General features: G+C 39.1%; 1 protein-coding gene across 1 annotated transcript; it reads right to left on the reverse strand.

Annotated features, from left to right (window-relative positions):
- Positions 1 to 522: 522 nt before the first annotated feature.
- LOC309402568 (histamine H3 receptor-like) lies at positions 523 to 6,910 on the reverse strand (the record flags this gene model as incomplete). The annotated part of the gene is made up of 3 exons (XM_081996430.1): positions 6,423 to 6,910; positions 3,661 to 3,827; positions 523 to 1,317 (listed from the first exon to the last, which is right to left on the reverse strand). Exons 1-3 carry the CDS (start codon positions 6,667 to 6,669, stop codon positions 523 to 525), a joined length of 1,209 nt encoding a protein of 402 aa, XP_081852556.1. The 5' UTR covers positions 6,670 to 6,910.
- Between the last annotated feature and the right edge of the window lie 7,453 nt (positions 6,911 to 14,363).

Genomic DNA, 14,363 nt, shown 5'->3' on the forward strand with positions numbered 1-14,363 from the left:
ATTATAATGACCACAGGGTGCTATCTTGTCTTCATAATAGTTTTTAAAACAAAATTATACTGCTCCTGTGAGTATTTAGACAACCTTTCAAAAATATAGCAGAACTGCTTCTTCACTGACAGCTTTAGGTTCACAAATAGGATGTAAATTTTAATTCAACACATACACAAACAGGTATTATCCCTCCAATGAACCTCTATGGAGATATCTGTAGAAGAGTTCTTTCATAGTACCAGGTCTATATAAAAAAAAGGTAAAAAAAGGAGTACCTCAAACCAAGAAGGACATACAGCAAAACTTGTTATTCTTTTCATTGCACTAGATGGTGTTTAACCTAGCATCATACCAGCAAAACTAAAAACAAAATCCTGAAAACTAGCAAATACATGCCTCTGCTGCACTCTTAGCCAACGCCATTAGTAAACAAAAATTTTTTTCTCTGTATCTGTTGAAGATACATACAAAAAAATAGCACTAAGTAGGAGAGGAACTTCTTATCTGTAAGTAATTTATTTTAACTCTCTAAAAAGAAGGTGTGTTACGTGATCTCAATGTTGCAAACTTTTTGGGACATAGTATTTTCATGAAAGCCATTCGAAACCTCATATGACAGAGAGGGTAGAGAAATGGGTTCAAAGAGGAATTGAGCCACAAAAGCCAAAAGGTTATTTCATACAGGGAGTTATGGATGCACGTTCCTTGGCAGGCCCCACGAATGATCATCAGTAAAGTGTATGGGGCCCAGCAAATGGCAAAGACACATACAATTATGGCGAGCGACTTTGCTATTTTCTTGTCCTGCTGCAGTTTTGACCCAGTCCTTGAATGGAAAGAAACAGAAAAGGCCTTTTTGGGACCCATGGGACTTGTTTGTGTTGGAGATGGACAGTTAGCCATCACTGCTGGTCTCCATGACTGTGTTAATGATGAAACACTGTCTTCTGCTTCTGATGGAGGACAAGATGTTCCTGGTCTTGGGAAGAAGCAAAATCTCCAGGACAGGCTGCTGCTCTTTGGAGGCTCACAGTCCTGTACACTGCCGTGCCGCTGTCGCCTCTGGATGTTGTGGAAAATGTGCACGTTGAAGTAGGTCACCAAGAGCAGCGGCACGAAGAACTCCAGGGTGGACGCGCACAGGAGGAAGTACCAGTTGTCGAAGAACTCGGCGCAGCACTGATCTGCCGCTACCACGCTGTGTCCGGCCACGTGCTCCCAGAAGAGGATTGCTGGGCAGTAGAGGAGGAAGGCAAAGACCCAGGTGGCCACCATCTTGATGACAGGGTTGGACGTTACTCCCTGCTGGGCTCTGTAAGACACCTGTGAGGGAAAAGGACATATCCTGTATTCAGACAACATTTTGGAACAACTATCTCCATCTCAAAAAAATATAAGCAAGCAAATCAAATACAATATTTGTTCTGTAATTCCCCAGACACCTAGAACATATTCAGTTATGTAAGGTCCTGAAAAACTGTTAGTCTTGCTCATCAAATACTGTAGCTCTGTATACTTGGCATTGGAGAGGAGCAGAAATTATGAAGTCTTAAACTACTGTTTGGTTTCTAAGTGTAAAAGGACATGGCTTGTTTTCGTCACCAGTGGCAATAGAGTGGCAATAAGGGATCAGTTTATAATTCATGAAATGCCCAGGCTCAGAGGAGAGTGAAAGCAGCTGTGGGACTTCCTTCCTGCACAGGCAAATGTAGAATGCCTTCTGTATTAGACAGGTTGCCATGAGAGACTGCAAACACTAGACAATGTAATTTTTAATACTATTTCGTCTTGCCATAGCAGGAAAATCTATCCCACACATATGCTTTAACACCCCTTACTTTATTGAAACATCCTGTTTTAACACTCACTTTACCTTGTAAACAGCTCGTTGCATTACTGCAAATGTTGATGTTTTTATGTCTACCCAGACTGCATTAATTTATTTGACTCTCTAGCCCTAAATATCTATCTTTGAAAAAAATATTAAGAATTAAAATTATGTAATCTGAAGTTAGGAAATACAAGAGTTAAAATCACCCTTCTAATAGCCCAGCCAGTATGTATGATACATACTCATAGCTCTTGGTCCCCTGCATCTTTCGGAGCACAAGATGATCTGTTAATGAGAAGCTGGAAAATTTTATTTCCTCCCTACTGTTCCAGGCTTTACTCAGACCTACTACCTTCCTCATCAGCTTCCTATGCTGTTCATTCGCATAGCACCTGCATGCTATACAGATATTAATGAATGGTATCTTCACAACTGCATGCAACACAAGGGGCATCATCCCTATTTTACCAGTGAGTAACAGAGCAGTGATGCAGTGTTACAAATATTATTTTATATTCTCTGTTTTAAGTATCTGTAGCCTGAAGATCCAGATTCCTTTACATCTTAAAGCAACATATCAGCTCAGAACACAGCTCCAGATCCTCCATAATGAATTTGCAGCCCTTTGCAAGACCACAAGCATCCCAATTGAGTAGGCAGAAAACAGGAAGCTCAGCACAGCTTCACAAAAATTTAAGTCTGAAATGACTGGCCCCTGGCCACAAATTAGGTTTGCAGCAGAGGCAGAGGTGGATCCCAAGTCCATGAAGAGGCATGATAACTTTCTTTTCTGACATCAGCCCTGTGTTATATACTCCTGGACTCACTCCATCCTAATTACCTAGAGAAGAAAAAAAGAATGTGATCACGTAAATTAAGAACATCAACTGTGCGTAAGAACATGAGGTTCAGTTGGGTTGCAGAGGCCTTTTTAATTTACATTTCTCACATTCTGAGCTCTGCAACTTCATTAATATTTTTCAATATTACTGTTTCTTAAATACAGGGGTTTTCATACTTCATTGTTCAGCTTTAAAAAGAAAAGCAACAACAATCAACCCTAAAACCACAACACTGGGAAAGAAGAGATTAGGCGTTGTATCAGCACTTTCCAAATGAGAACCTCCTGATCTAAACACAGCTCATGTCACTCGAGCTAGCAGACTCATCAAAAGCAAAGGATGTTGATCGTCTTCCATCTGGTCCAAACACCAGGTAGAGCTTAGAAATGGTGAACGATGATGTTTATCACTGCATTCTCCAGATACCTTCTGAAGCAGAAGAATGATAATACTCAGGAAACACCTCTTACCTCTCTGCATATTTTGATTCATTCTTCTTTTTCCTTCAAGGGATTAGTTTCCACCCAACTGCCTGTTGGCAGCACATGTCAATCACCCCCTGCAGTGATGCAGATCTTCATCTGATCTTCAGTTAGTCCATCCCACCTCTCTCTCCATACCCTCTTCTCCTTTTAGAATTTATCCCAAGCCTAAGCACATCCTTGACTCAACCTAGTTTTGTTATCACTCTTCTAATGACCAAAGCCCAAAGTTCTCCACATTCCTGCTGCCCTTTTTCTACCTTGACCTTCCCACCTCCTCTGTAGTGTAATTAAATAGTTTCTAATCCAGGCGGCAGGGGGGAAACATTGAAATCACAGACAAGGCATTGTCCTGTCTCTAAGTCCCAGTGCAACACTGAAGCATCAAAGTTTCTGCAGAAAAAAACGGTACAATAACGAAGGACTATTTAGCTTCTAGTGTTATTGTGAACACTGTGTTTTACAGAAATCACAATATATATAAAGGAATAATTAGAAATGTTCTTCTTACCGCTTTTGTAACTGACAGGAAACGGTCGTAGCTGATAAGAACGATGCTAAACACTGAAGCTGTGCACAGGAGATAGTCCGTAGCTAACCAGAGCTTGCAGACACCTCTTCCCAAGTACCATTTCCCTGTCAGGGCATAAGGGATGTACAAAGGCATACAGACCACACCTATGGAAATAAACCAAACGCACACGTCAATCAGCACTGCAGGCAGTGCTCGTGGAAGCACAGGAACATTTCTGCGGTATCTGATAAAAGCACAATACTGACAGGAATTGCTACGTGGAAGGCTTCGGATTCTCACGCAGCCCATGAACACTTGACCACAAACTAGGCACCAGTAACATTCTTATCATTAATACCTTTCTGAAAGGTGCATCGTGTTTATTGCGTATCACTATTATTTCTCCTCTTTATATCACCTGCTACAGGAAGGAACAGCTGACTTTTTTACCTGCTGAAGTAAACACTATCCTGTATTAACCTACTGAAATTTAAACAAACAAACAAAACCCATCTTTCCCTCCCCACAATGTAATTTACTAACAGTTTTCTACAATAAATGACCTAATTGCAGTGCTTCTAACCTCTCAGAAGCATGATCTGGTGTCTGAAAGTGCTCCAGAAGTAACTTTTATAGAAATACAATAAGAATTTCAGACTAATCTTTAAAACTATCTTATCAAAAGGCTCACAAAAATTGCTCAGTTAATTAAGTACACCCTATCTAACATTTCTTCTCATCATAATTCTGATCATAACCACTTTTCAGGGGTGAGCTGATAGGGTATTATCTATGGGAACACACCAAGCTGTGGGGACATACATGAGTGACCCACACCCACGGCTATCTAAATTTAAGCTGTTAAATCCCGATGCTGTGAAAGTGCCAATATGATCTCATTTTAATGGATTTCTAGGTGGATACACTACGCACAGTCACAACGCAGCCCTGCGAGGATGAAGAGCTAACGGCGTAGTTTGCCGCAACGCAGAAATGCAGTGAACAGCATTGACGCTGCAATGAACTGGAATCAGTGCATCTACAGAGCAAGTAACGCTTGCTCCTTCCAGCAAAAGGTTATATTATACATTTTAACATTCATGGGATGGGAGCAAAGGGTATTATTTCATCTTTAAATTTACTTCATGATAGTGTGTACTCCTGCAACACGTACTGAAGAGTATCTTGAGAGTTTCCATTTCCCTAAAAGTCTTACAATTCCTGTTATTCTTCCTCTGCTAAGAATCAAGTGATCTCTATTCAAATCCAGCTATACAGAGATAAAGCAAAAGTTCCTGAAGGTCAAAATCTGATAGTTTAAATATAGCAAAAGAATAAGCAAAGGGCTGTGCAAGCATGAAAGTGAGTGCTTTTAGCAATAAGGACGAAGTAGAAATTAAGGATATCCTGAATCTAAATAATGTAGCTACTGAACTATAAACCAGTTTGACTCTAAAGTGTGCAAAAATTTTGACCTAATTTAGAATTAAAAGCTAGAGATTCAGGTAAATATAATATCATGAAACGAAAATTTATGGAAGCTAGGTAATGCCAAGCTCTACTTCCTTCTTTGATAGAGGACATTATTTATTTTGTACTTCTCCAATAGATGCTGGTATTTGTTCAATATGATGATAGATTGTGAGCAAGATGACAAACACCACTCTGTCCACTGGTTTTTTGTTCACTGCTGTGTTTTTTTCCCTGTGTACTGTGGCCAGAGAGCAGTCAGCAAGAGCTCTGTGGCACAACAAGGCCATTATAAGCTGGAAAAAGTCATCCGTATGAGAGAAGGGATCAAAACCTTATACAAGGAGATTTGGACATCACGAGGACCGGAAGCTGTGCCCTGTAACAGAATTTCTGGCACTGGCAATAAATTTTAAGAACAAAGACAGTTTCTTCAGTATTTTCAGTATCCTTTTTAAATGTGTAGGTAAAAGTAGAACAAAAACAGTTACAAAAGATTTTGTTGTGACGTGACAGATCAGATATAGATTTCAAGCAATAGGCCCACCTGTTTAAAACCATCCTTCTGCTGACTCAGCAATTTAACTAAGACTTTTACCAGAGACACTCAACACTTCACAGAATATTTCAATACATCAATCTCCAACTGCACACATTTTAATTATACTTCTTACCAGTACAAGTTTCAAAATAAAATGTGTCCCTGTGTATAAATATGTATGTATAACATCAAACTTCTTAGAAACTGTTTGACTTGTTATTTTTATTTACCTATACAAACATATATTCCTAAGGTATGACTCTAGATAGAGCATGTACAACAAAATGTTGAAAAATACTATTCATCACTATTTAGTTGCAAACTTCAGGTGATTTTCTGTATTGTGTGTAAGTACATTGAAATAGATGTTAACCACGTATGCAAGATCTGCCAGATAATATATGCTGTATTTGATTTGACTAGACTTTAGTCAAGACTCTTCACAAACAACTCCCATTCTTTATTATTCCACATTGATTCATGCACAGTGGTATTTTTTCCTGAAGCATTAACATTAAACATTACTTGTTTACTTGGCAAAGGATCCACTTCTCATGATAATGTATTTCTCAAAAATAGTAGGCTGCGAAGACACTTAATGCAGCTCCCACCATTCCTGACCCTTCTTCTAGACACACAATGGGGAAATAGGTCTCTTAGAAGAAACCACCCCGCAAAACAAGCCCCCCTTGCTTCTCCGAAGGTTCCTAGCGAACAAAGACAACATGCCTCCACGGCTGCGACTTACCCACTGCAAAGTCAGAAATGGCAAGATTGAGAAAGTAATAGTTACTCCGGTGCCTGAGACTTCTGTCCATGATGAAAGCAAGGATCACCAGGACGTTTCCAAGGATGGTGACCAGAGCTAGCAACACCATGAGGAAAGCCAGCAGCACCAACACGCCCAGTGAAAACTGGGAGCTCGCTGGCTGTGTGGACAAAGTCTCGTTATACATCCCATCCGTATGCGGAGTTTCGGCAGTGCTGCTGTGCATGTTGCATACCCAGGTCAGTTCAGTCTGGGAAGAAATTCACATCTGGCAGAGTTATCCAAAAGGTTGAGATTGATAAGGAGTATAAACAGGATGGGCCAAAAATCCAACACACATCAAAAAAAAATGTACTCAGGAGGGGAAAAAATTAAAAGGTTCTGATGCTAGATGTCTAGTTTTCCTAAGATTTTTTAAACCATATATCTCTCTAGAAGAGTTACCAGTAAGAAATATGCAGTTTTTCAAAGCTCGTATTTTAAAATGCAAGTTCTTCTTTATGCAACCTGATCCTTATCTGTGGAGCTCAGAAGGGCTGATTTGAGATTCTCTCTTGCTTTCTTCCCTCCCTTCCTCCCTCCCTTATTCCCTCCCTTGCCGAAGTGTTTTTCTTGCTATCGTTACAGACCACAACTTTTTCTGGAAATTTTTTCTTAATCTTGGGTACCTATCCTTATGAGAATTCAAATTACTTTCTAATTTCATTCTTGTTTATCTAGTGTCATTGTATTTCAGCAAGTCTGCGGTCCCTCCTTTATTGTGTTATATCTTTTTGTTCACCAAAGGCATGGTCAACTTCGTTGTCGCTGCTGCTGTTCCTCTTTCTGTGGACCCTAGGGCTGAAAACTGATATGCTGTAAATAAGCATATATACAGTTACTTACCAGAGGAGTTAACCAGTAAAGGCTCCACCTGCAGAGATCAGCTGCAAAACTCCTACTGAAATCAGTTTCAAAACTCTTCACAGCTGCCTCAGTGACACAGCATCGGCTGTTGCCATCCCAGAACCAAGGAACAAAATATTGACTCCCTGAATGCGAATGAGAGCTTGGCAGTTAACTTTAATAGGACAAGGTTTTTCTTTCCACACTGGTGGCAGAAATCGTGTGTCTTCCCCAAGTGCTTATATTTTGTATGAGTAATGAAGCCACTTGCAGAGAGCTGTGACTATTCCACAGTTGTAAAAAAATTAAATAATTTTTATTATGGGTTCTAAAAACACTTCGGTGTCTAATTCCAGATACTTAAACTTGAAAAATGTTGGCTGCCATGTCTGTGCTTCTGTTGTGGGAACAAATTCATCAGCATTTGCCAAGTGCTTTTACTAAATGTTTGAATGGCAGCAGTACAAAAAACGCAAAACTTTATTATCCATACAAATATCTTCACAGCATGCATGTCCATTACTGTTTTAAGCTTTATTTTGTTTCCAGGTAATGTTGGAAATGTAGGAAACACACTTCAGCAACAACTACTAAGTAACACCACTAGCCTTTCTTCTGCTAGCAATACTGAAGCTGGTCTACACGGAGTTTTTGAGATCCAAGATATTACGTGGTTGAAAAGAAAATAAAGTGGTGAACAAACGTGAGGTCAAATGAAGGGTTCAGACAAGTCCGTATTCTGTCTGTCTCAACTGCCTGTAGCCTAAGGAAGAGTGTAAGAACATGGCAAAATACACTGCTGGTGTGCTCCCCATGCCTCCAGTGATTTGTGGCTCAAGGTGCCAATATGGTACCAGAAGCGACATTCGATCATTTTATTTTCACTTTGTCTTCTAAACAGTCACCTTCTTACCCTAAGAATTTTTTCTCCGCATTTTATTGGTAATAAAAGACATCACAAGGCTCCTATAGGCCTCCAAGGAGGGTAACAGTCCTTCTGTGTTTGCTTGCCTGCATTCAAATCCAGAGAACAGCAGGAAAATTGCAACGGATACTGGCAAATCATGGATCCTCTGTGAACTGTTACCATGTCCCAACTATTTCTTTCCTCATACCTCATGCAACCAGTCCTTTTTGACTGCTCTTACCTTATGATGGGAGCAACAACTCATTCTGTGCATTCAAAGCAACAAGCCCCTGGTAAGAAGTGCTGAACCTAGGGCAGCTCGCACGCACACAACATACCTGATGCAAACCTTCGTCAGTGGGTGCTCAGGAACTGCGCCGAGCCATATATCTTAGAGGAAAGTATGTAAAGGTTTTCTTGTTTCAGATGTGATGGTGCTTGCCCTCAGGACAGGGTGCTGGAAGGTGCTTCCCCATACCCAGTAACATCCCCCTTCCTTTTCAACTGCAGAAGATGGAAGAAGACCCAAGCTCTTAGGTATCATTTACTATTGGAATCTTTCGGATATACTTTTGATTCCTAACTTGTCCCTAAATGGCCAGAAATGCCAGCATGAGCTGGCAGGCTTTCTACAGACTGGCCATCTATGATGAATCAATAAGCAGCCACCAGTCCCAGAAGAAAAGCATTTGTTACAATCTCCTGAAAGCCCCATGATGACCAAAAGGCTGCAAAAATCTTACAAAAGCAGAAAAAGTCATAGATCCAAACTGTGCTCCAAAATAATATCATTTTGTAAAAAACACACAAATAGACAAGCCACAAGGCTGAAAGCCACTGTTTGTAGCAACTGCAGTTAAAACTGGATCCTCTTAATAGCAAAGCCCTTACTGAAGTTTTATGCACTTATTTCTTCATTGAAAATTGTCAGGAAGAAAAAACAACTCCATCCCAGCTGAAACCAGGACAAGAATCTATGCTAAAATAATTAAAGCCACCATGGCAGTTGAGTTACTAATGTAATTTGCAACTACTCAGCCTTAGAGCTGGAATGTTGCAATTACAGCTCTTTGTAAAAGGTAGTATAATGTTTTGGACCCTTTTCTTCTCCCTCAAGCTGCTTTACGAAGTATAAACAGAGAGGTTGACATTGTATCTTAACTCAGAATCTTCAGTGCTGAGGAACTGGATTAGACGGATATTATGAGTATTAAGTAAGGCGGTTGCCCACATAATGACTTCCAAGATACAACGACCATAGCCTCACTTTTGTAGCATGCAACAAATTATCATGGTTTTAGTACACATCTGTGCTGTAGCTTATTAATGTAAAATAAAGGGAAGAATGTAAACAATTAAGCTAAGAAATATGGTATCACTTTGAATTCTCTGCTTTTCTTTGACATTTTTATTTATTCCTACAAGAATTAAGACATGAGCTTAAGTATAATAAAGTTTAGCAGTCTTAAGAGTCCTTGGGGAACCTGGGAATTCTAGGATCCACTTCTGGTCCAAGCAGACCCGTTTGTAACTTCTCAGTCTGATAATTGATCTCCCTGTTTCAGTTTCCTCAACCCTAAGAGGAAGGTAATGCTTAGGGAGCTTCTCAAAATCTGAGGGAAATGATACATTAATTAATAAAGTATGTCAGTGTAAGAAAATTAAAGATACACTCTCCAAAATACCTTTAGTCTATTAGCTACGCTAACTCTTGGGAAGAAAGGAAGCCAGACTTCACAGCCTCCAACACCAAGCTGAAGACAGGAGTCATCCTAGCTAAGCACTCTACCCATTGACTATTTGGTGGCAAGAGGAGAATCAGCAGCTTCACTGATTTTCATAAGAAACATATCAAATTGTTTAAATCCTAGGGTGTTTCCTAAGAGTATATAGCTACCAAATTCTTTTCCACCTCCATCCCTCAACATTTCTTCTTGGACCGAACTTAGATCGAACTTGGTTTCTCAAAATTTCTTAGATATCGAACTCTTCCATACCATTCTTGTAGAATCTGTGTGCAGCAGGGCACCTAAAATTACGGATGCCGCACTCATGTGCCTTGTGAATGTAACCCCATCACAGACTTATTTTGCACAAGTCATGATGCCATGTAACTAATCTGTCCACATCCAAAAGATAATCTACACCAGTCAGTAAGTTTTTTTTAAAACATAAGCTTTTAGCAGATTTTTTTTCTAGTTGAAGATGTCCCTGCTCATTGCACAGGGTTGGACTAGATGACCTTAAAAAGTCCCTTCCAATCCAAAGATTCTATGATCCTATGATGATTCCATTATTTTTTTCGTGTGTGTGACTACAACTATGATTAAGCCAGTCTAGAAAACGTGTCTAGCTAGAAAAATATCTGAAGTAGATAATAAACTGCTGATTTTCTGCTGGAGTGAGGGCAGCCTATGAACTGCTCGATGATAATCCTGTAAAAAGATATGGAATTTTTATTCAAATAGACATGCTAGATAGTAAGTGCATAGCGCAGATTAATACACCAAAAGGATCCACAAGTAAATGGTACAGCTTTCTCTTCCCTTCCTTCTTCCCCAAGCGTTAGAACGCACACTAAACAGTAAAAGCACCACCCTGAATGACCAGCTTATTAAAGTGTTCAGACTTGCGATATCAAGAAATTACAAGCAGTCCAGAATTGCTATGCTGCAATTAGAGGACAATTATCTTCACTTTTAAGAGTTAAGGGCTTAGATTTTAAATGCAAGTGACCTTTCCATATTTCAGCATGGAAGATCTCCCGATATATGGTAGGACATTTAGATGAAATGTTCTGTCTCATCACCACTTCTTGAAGAGAAACCCGTAAGAATGACAGGAGTTCTTTTCCATTGCTCAACTGTCTTGAATTTATTAAGGCTCTTCAATGTGAAGTCTCTGTTTTACAGAGAAACCACCTGGCAGTTCTTTAGGAGATATTTTGCTAACAAAATATCAGAGATCCCGATCAGAGACCAGATATAAACTCCAGGTCTTGGTCCAGTCACTTAAGTTTAATCAACAAGGAAAAATGAGTAATTCTGATACTGCCTTCTGATACTACTCTCCTTGTAGGAGACTGGGGTCCTGTAATAGCTAATCTGGTTTCATCCGTACTCCCAATTCATTTCCAGAAGAGTGAAATGAAAACAGTAGAAGATAAGACAACACAGCAGCAAAAAAGATTAAAAAAGAAGTCACAATCTGCCTTTTTCTGCTAGCATTTGATTCTTCACAGACATATTTGACAGGGAACTGTACTTTACATATGAATTAATACTATAGTCCTTTTCTTCTTTTTTTCCAGATAATGAAATTTGTAATTCTCCCATAGGCAGGGGATATGTATACAGCTTATATTGTCTTAAGCAAATTTACAATATTTGACAACAAAAACTCACTGTTAAAATTGCTGCTTCAGTTTAATTATACATTCTATCAGGACATTATTTTTAAAGTTAAAGTTGTTGCAAGCCATTTTTGTAATCTCTTTCCCTCGCTGGATCCCTTGCTAGTTCACATACACATAACACAATCTGATTTCTCATCAGATTGCATTGTCAAGTTCTGGACCGAAGAACATTGATGCTCCATTCTAATTTAGCTGGTTTTCAATACGTTCATCTAGATCCTTATTTATAAACCTTGAACTTGCAGGAAGATATTAAGCCATCACAATTTACATTGATAAAAAAGATTATTATATTGCTTAGCAGTAAGAGTTTAGAATATCGGTATTTACAACAATGCACTTCACAGGAGTATGGAGATTGTGTCCCCAACTTCCTCAAAAGCAAAGGCTGATGCCACCCTTGTTACCTAGTAGGGGAGGAAGCTGCACCAAATCTAAAGCAGATCTCCTGTCAGCACATTTCAGGTAAGAGTGCAAAAATTCATTTCTTCGTTTCACCACAGAAACCTGCAAAAACAGTGACACGTACCTAACAGAAAAGGCAAACCTTTCTCTTTTCTGCATAGACACGTACTGAAGGCTACAACTTCTTAGTATTTCTAAACCTTACCCTAAAATAAAAAATTACTTGTGTCAGCAACATAAAAACTAAATGGTTGTTAGTTACCAAAATGACAGGGTTGTCATGATTACAAGGAGTTGTCTATTTTGTTCTTTTCACATTTTTTAATTAATAGAGGAATACCAATCTAAAATTGCTATAGTTCAGAGACAAAAGATGCCAGTACTTCCAGTCTGTTCAAGAGCAATACGCTGGCTTCACAATAACATACTTCACAAGCACGTACTTCAGCAACTCTCAAACTTCATCTGAGAAACCAGCCCATCCAAGGTTAGACTACAGGAACTGTCACCTCCACAAATATTATGAAGTATAATTTCACTTTTTTTTTTAAAAGATATCTGTGGGGGTTTTTGGAGCAATGGCCTTCCGGCCTTAGAGCACAAGTGACTTAGGAAGCAATCCAGCTGCATGTAAGGGTAGGCTGACTTGTTTTCTTTCTCAGATTCTGGGGCATCTCTGTTCTCCACTATGTAAGAGATACAAAATGCTTTATAGCCCAGTTTCTAAACAAGTTATGTTCTTGATTTCTTTATTAGCAAGCCAAATGCATTCGAGGCAATGATGAAACTGTGAGGATCAAAATATATTCCGTGTGTCTGCTGCATGCAGAATAGGTTCTGTGTCCCTTAGTTACCAGGCCCAGTGTGAAAACACTCTTGATGCGTCTGAAGGATTTCAACTGTTGTATCAGTCCTAAATTTTGATTCTGACACGTTATGACCATGGCTGCTGTAACATTTTCTGAATTATACAGCAGAAACAATTGTATTCAATTACGTGGTGGGATACAGCCTCCTTGAGGCATAGCTAATAATCAAAGAGCAAGAATCACAGGTTCTTCAGGCCGTGAGGTATGCTGAGGCATCGCTCTCAAAGGAAAGCACAAAATCCTGTGTTGCAAAACTCTTCTGGAAAGCCACATGAAAACCTGTTCTTAGAATAGAGGAAGTTTAAACTTAGGAAATGCTTACCCACAGAAATAGGAAGAGAATGCAACTTCTCTAACCGGAAGCGTCCACAGTAACAGTAGACAGCACTTCACATTCTCTCTGAAAGAAATAGCATCAAAATACACATTTCCACTTTGATGGTTTATTTCCAGCCATTTTAAGGTATAGGGGATTAATTTTGCACACTGATTGGATGATACATACGGTCTATTTCATTTACACAGCAAATAGTTATCAAAACTTGTTTCTTCTATTTTGGGGTTTTAGTTTTTGCTCACACACAACACTGAAACATGAGATTCTTGGGGACAAGGATCAGTACTTTCTGAAAAAACAGTAATAAAAAAAACCCATAATCAGACAGTTAGCTTTCACATACCTCAGACTGAACACCCAAAAGTTCAGACCTTCAGAATCAACTTCTTGATTCTGAGCGTTCAAGCTTAAAGGATGCTCTTTGGAAAAAGAATGTGCATTACCATGAGTGGAACGGAATCTTTGGCAGCTGTAGCAGAACATCTCACAATTCACCTGCTTCCCATATTAAGTAATTGCTATAATCTCAAGCTTTCATAAAAGCAACAGGAAGTTTGGAATACTTAAGTTAGTAAGGTACTGGAAATGACTAGCAAAATAAAAGAGTCTATCAATCAGATAGACAAACTATGAACAAGAAATACTTGTATGTCCCAAAACGTGCAAGACTGCTACATACATGTAATATATGGATCTCCTTCTCTGGGATGAATGCCATTTTATTATTACAAGTACATAACCCAAAAGAGCTTTACTATGCAGACAAGGTATTGTAACTGCATAAAATTGTTTCAATAAATCAATGCAGGATCTATCTGCCAGAGAATTAGTGGTAATTTTTTTTTTAAATCATGTATTTTAGTGGTACTTTTCAAGTTTCTGAAATTCTTAAGTAATAACTCTGTTGCTGTATCAAACTCTGTAGTAATTACTTTGATTAGATGAAGTTTCCCTTGGGAAAGGTTTTCCGGGGTACCCCTACTGGAGAACTATAGTGAACAGTTCAATGTAAGAACATATTGGCAAAAAGATGTATACCAAACTGGTGGTCCAATAAGCTAGTCTTACAAATACACCTTTGAGGTATGTAAGTGCCACTGAA

The sequence above is a fragment of the Phaethon aethereus genome (assembly GCF_964289735.1).
Source record: "Phaethon aethereus genome assembly, chromosome: 2".
Classification (NCBI taxonomy): domain Eukaryota; kingdom Metazoa; phylum Chordata; class Aves; order Phaethontiformes; family Phaethontidae; genus Phaethon; species Phaethon aethereus.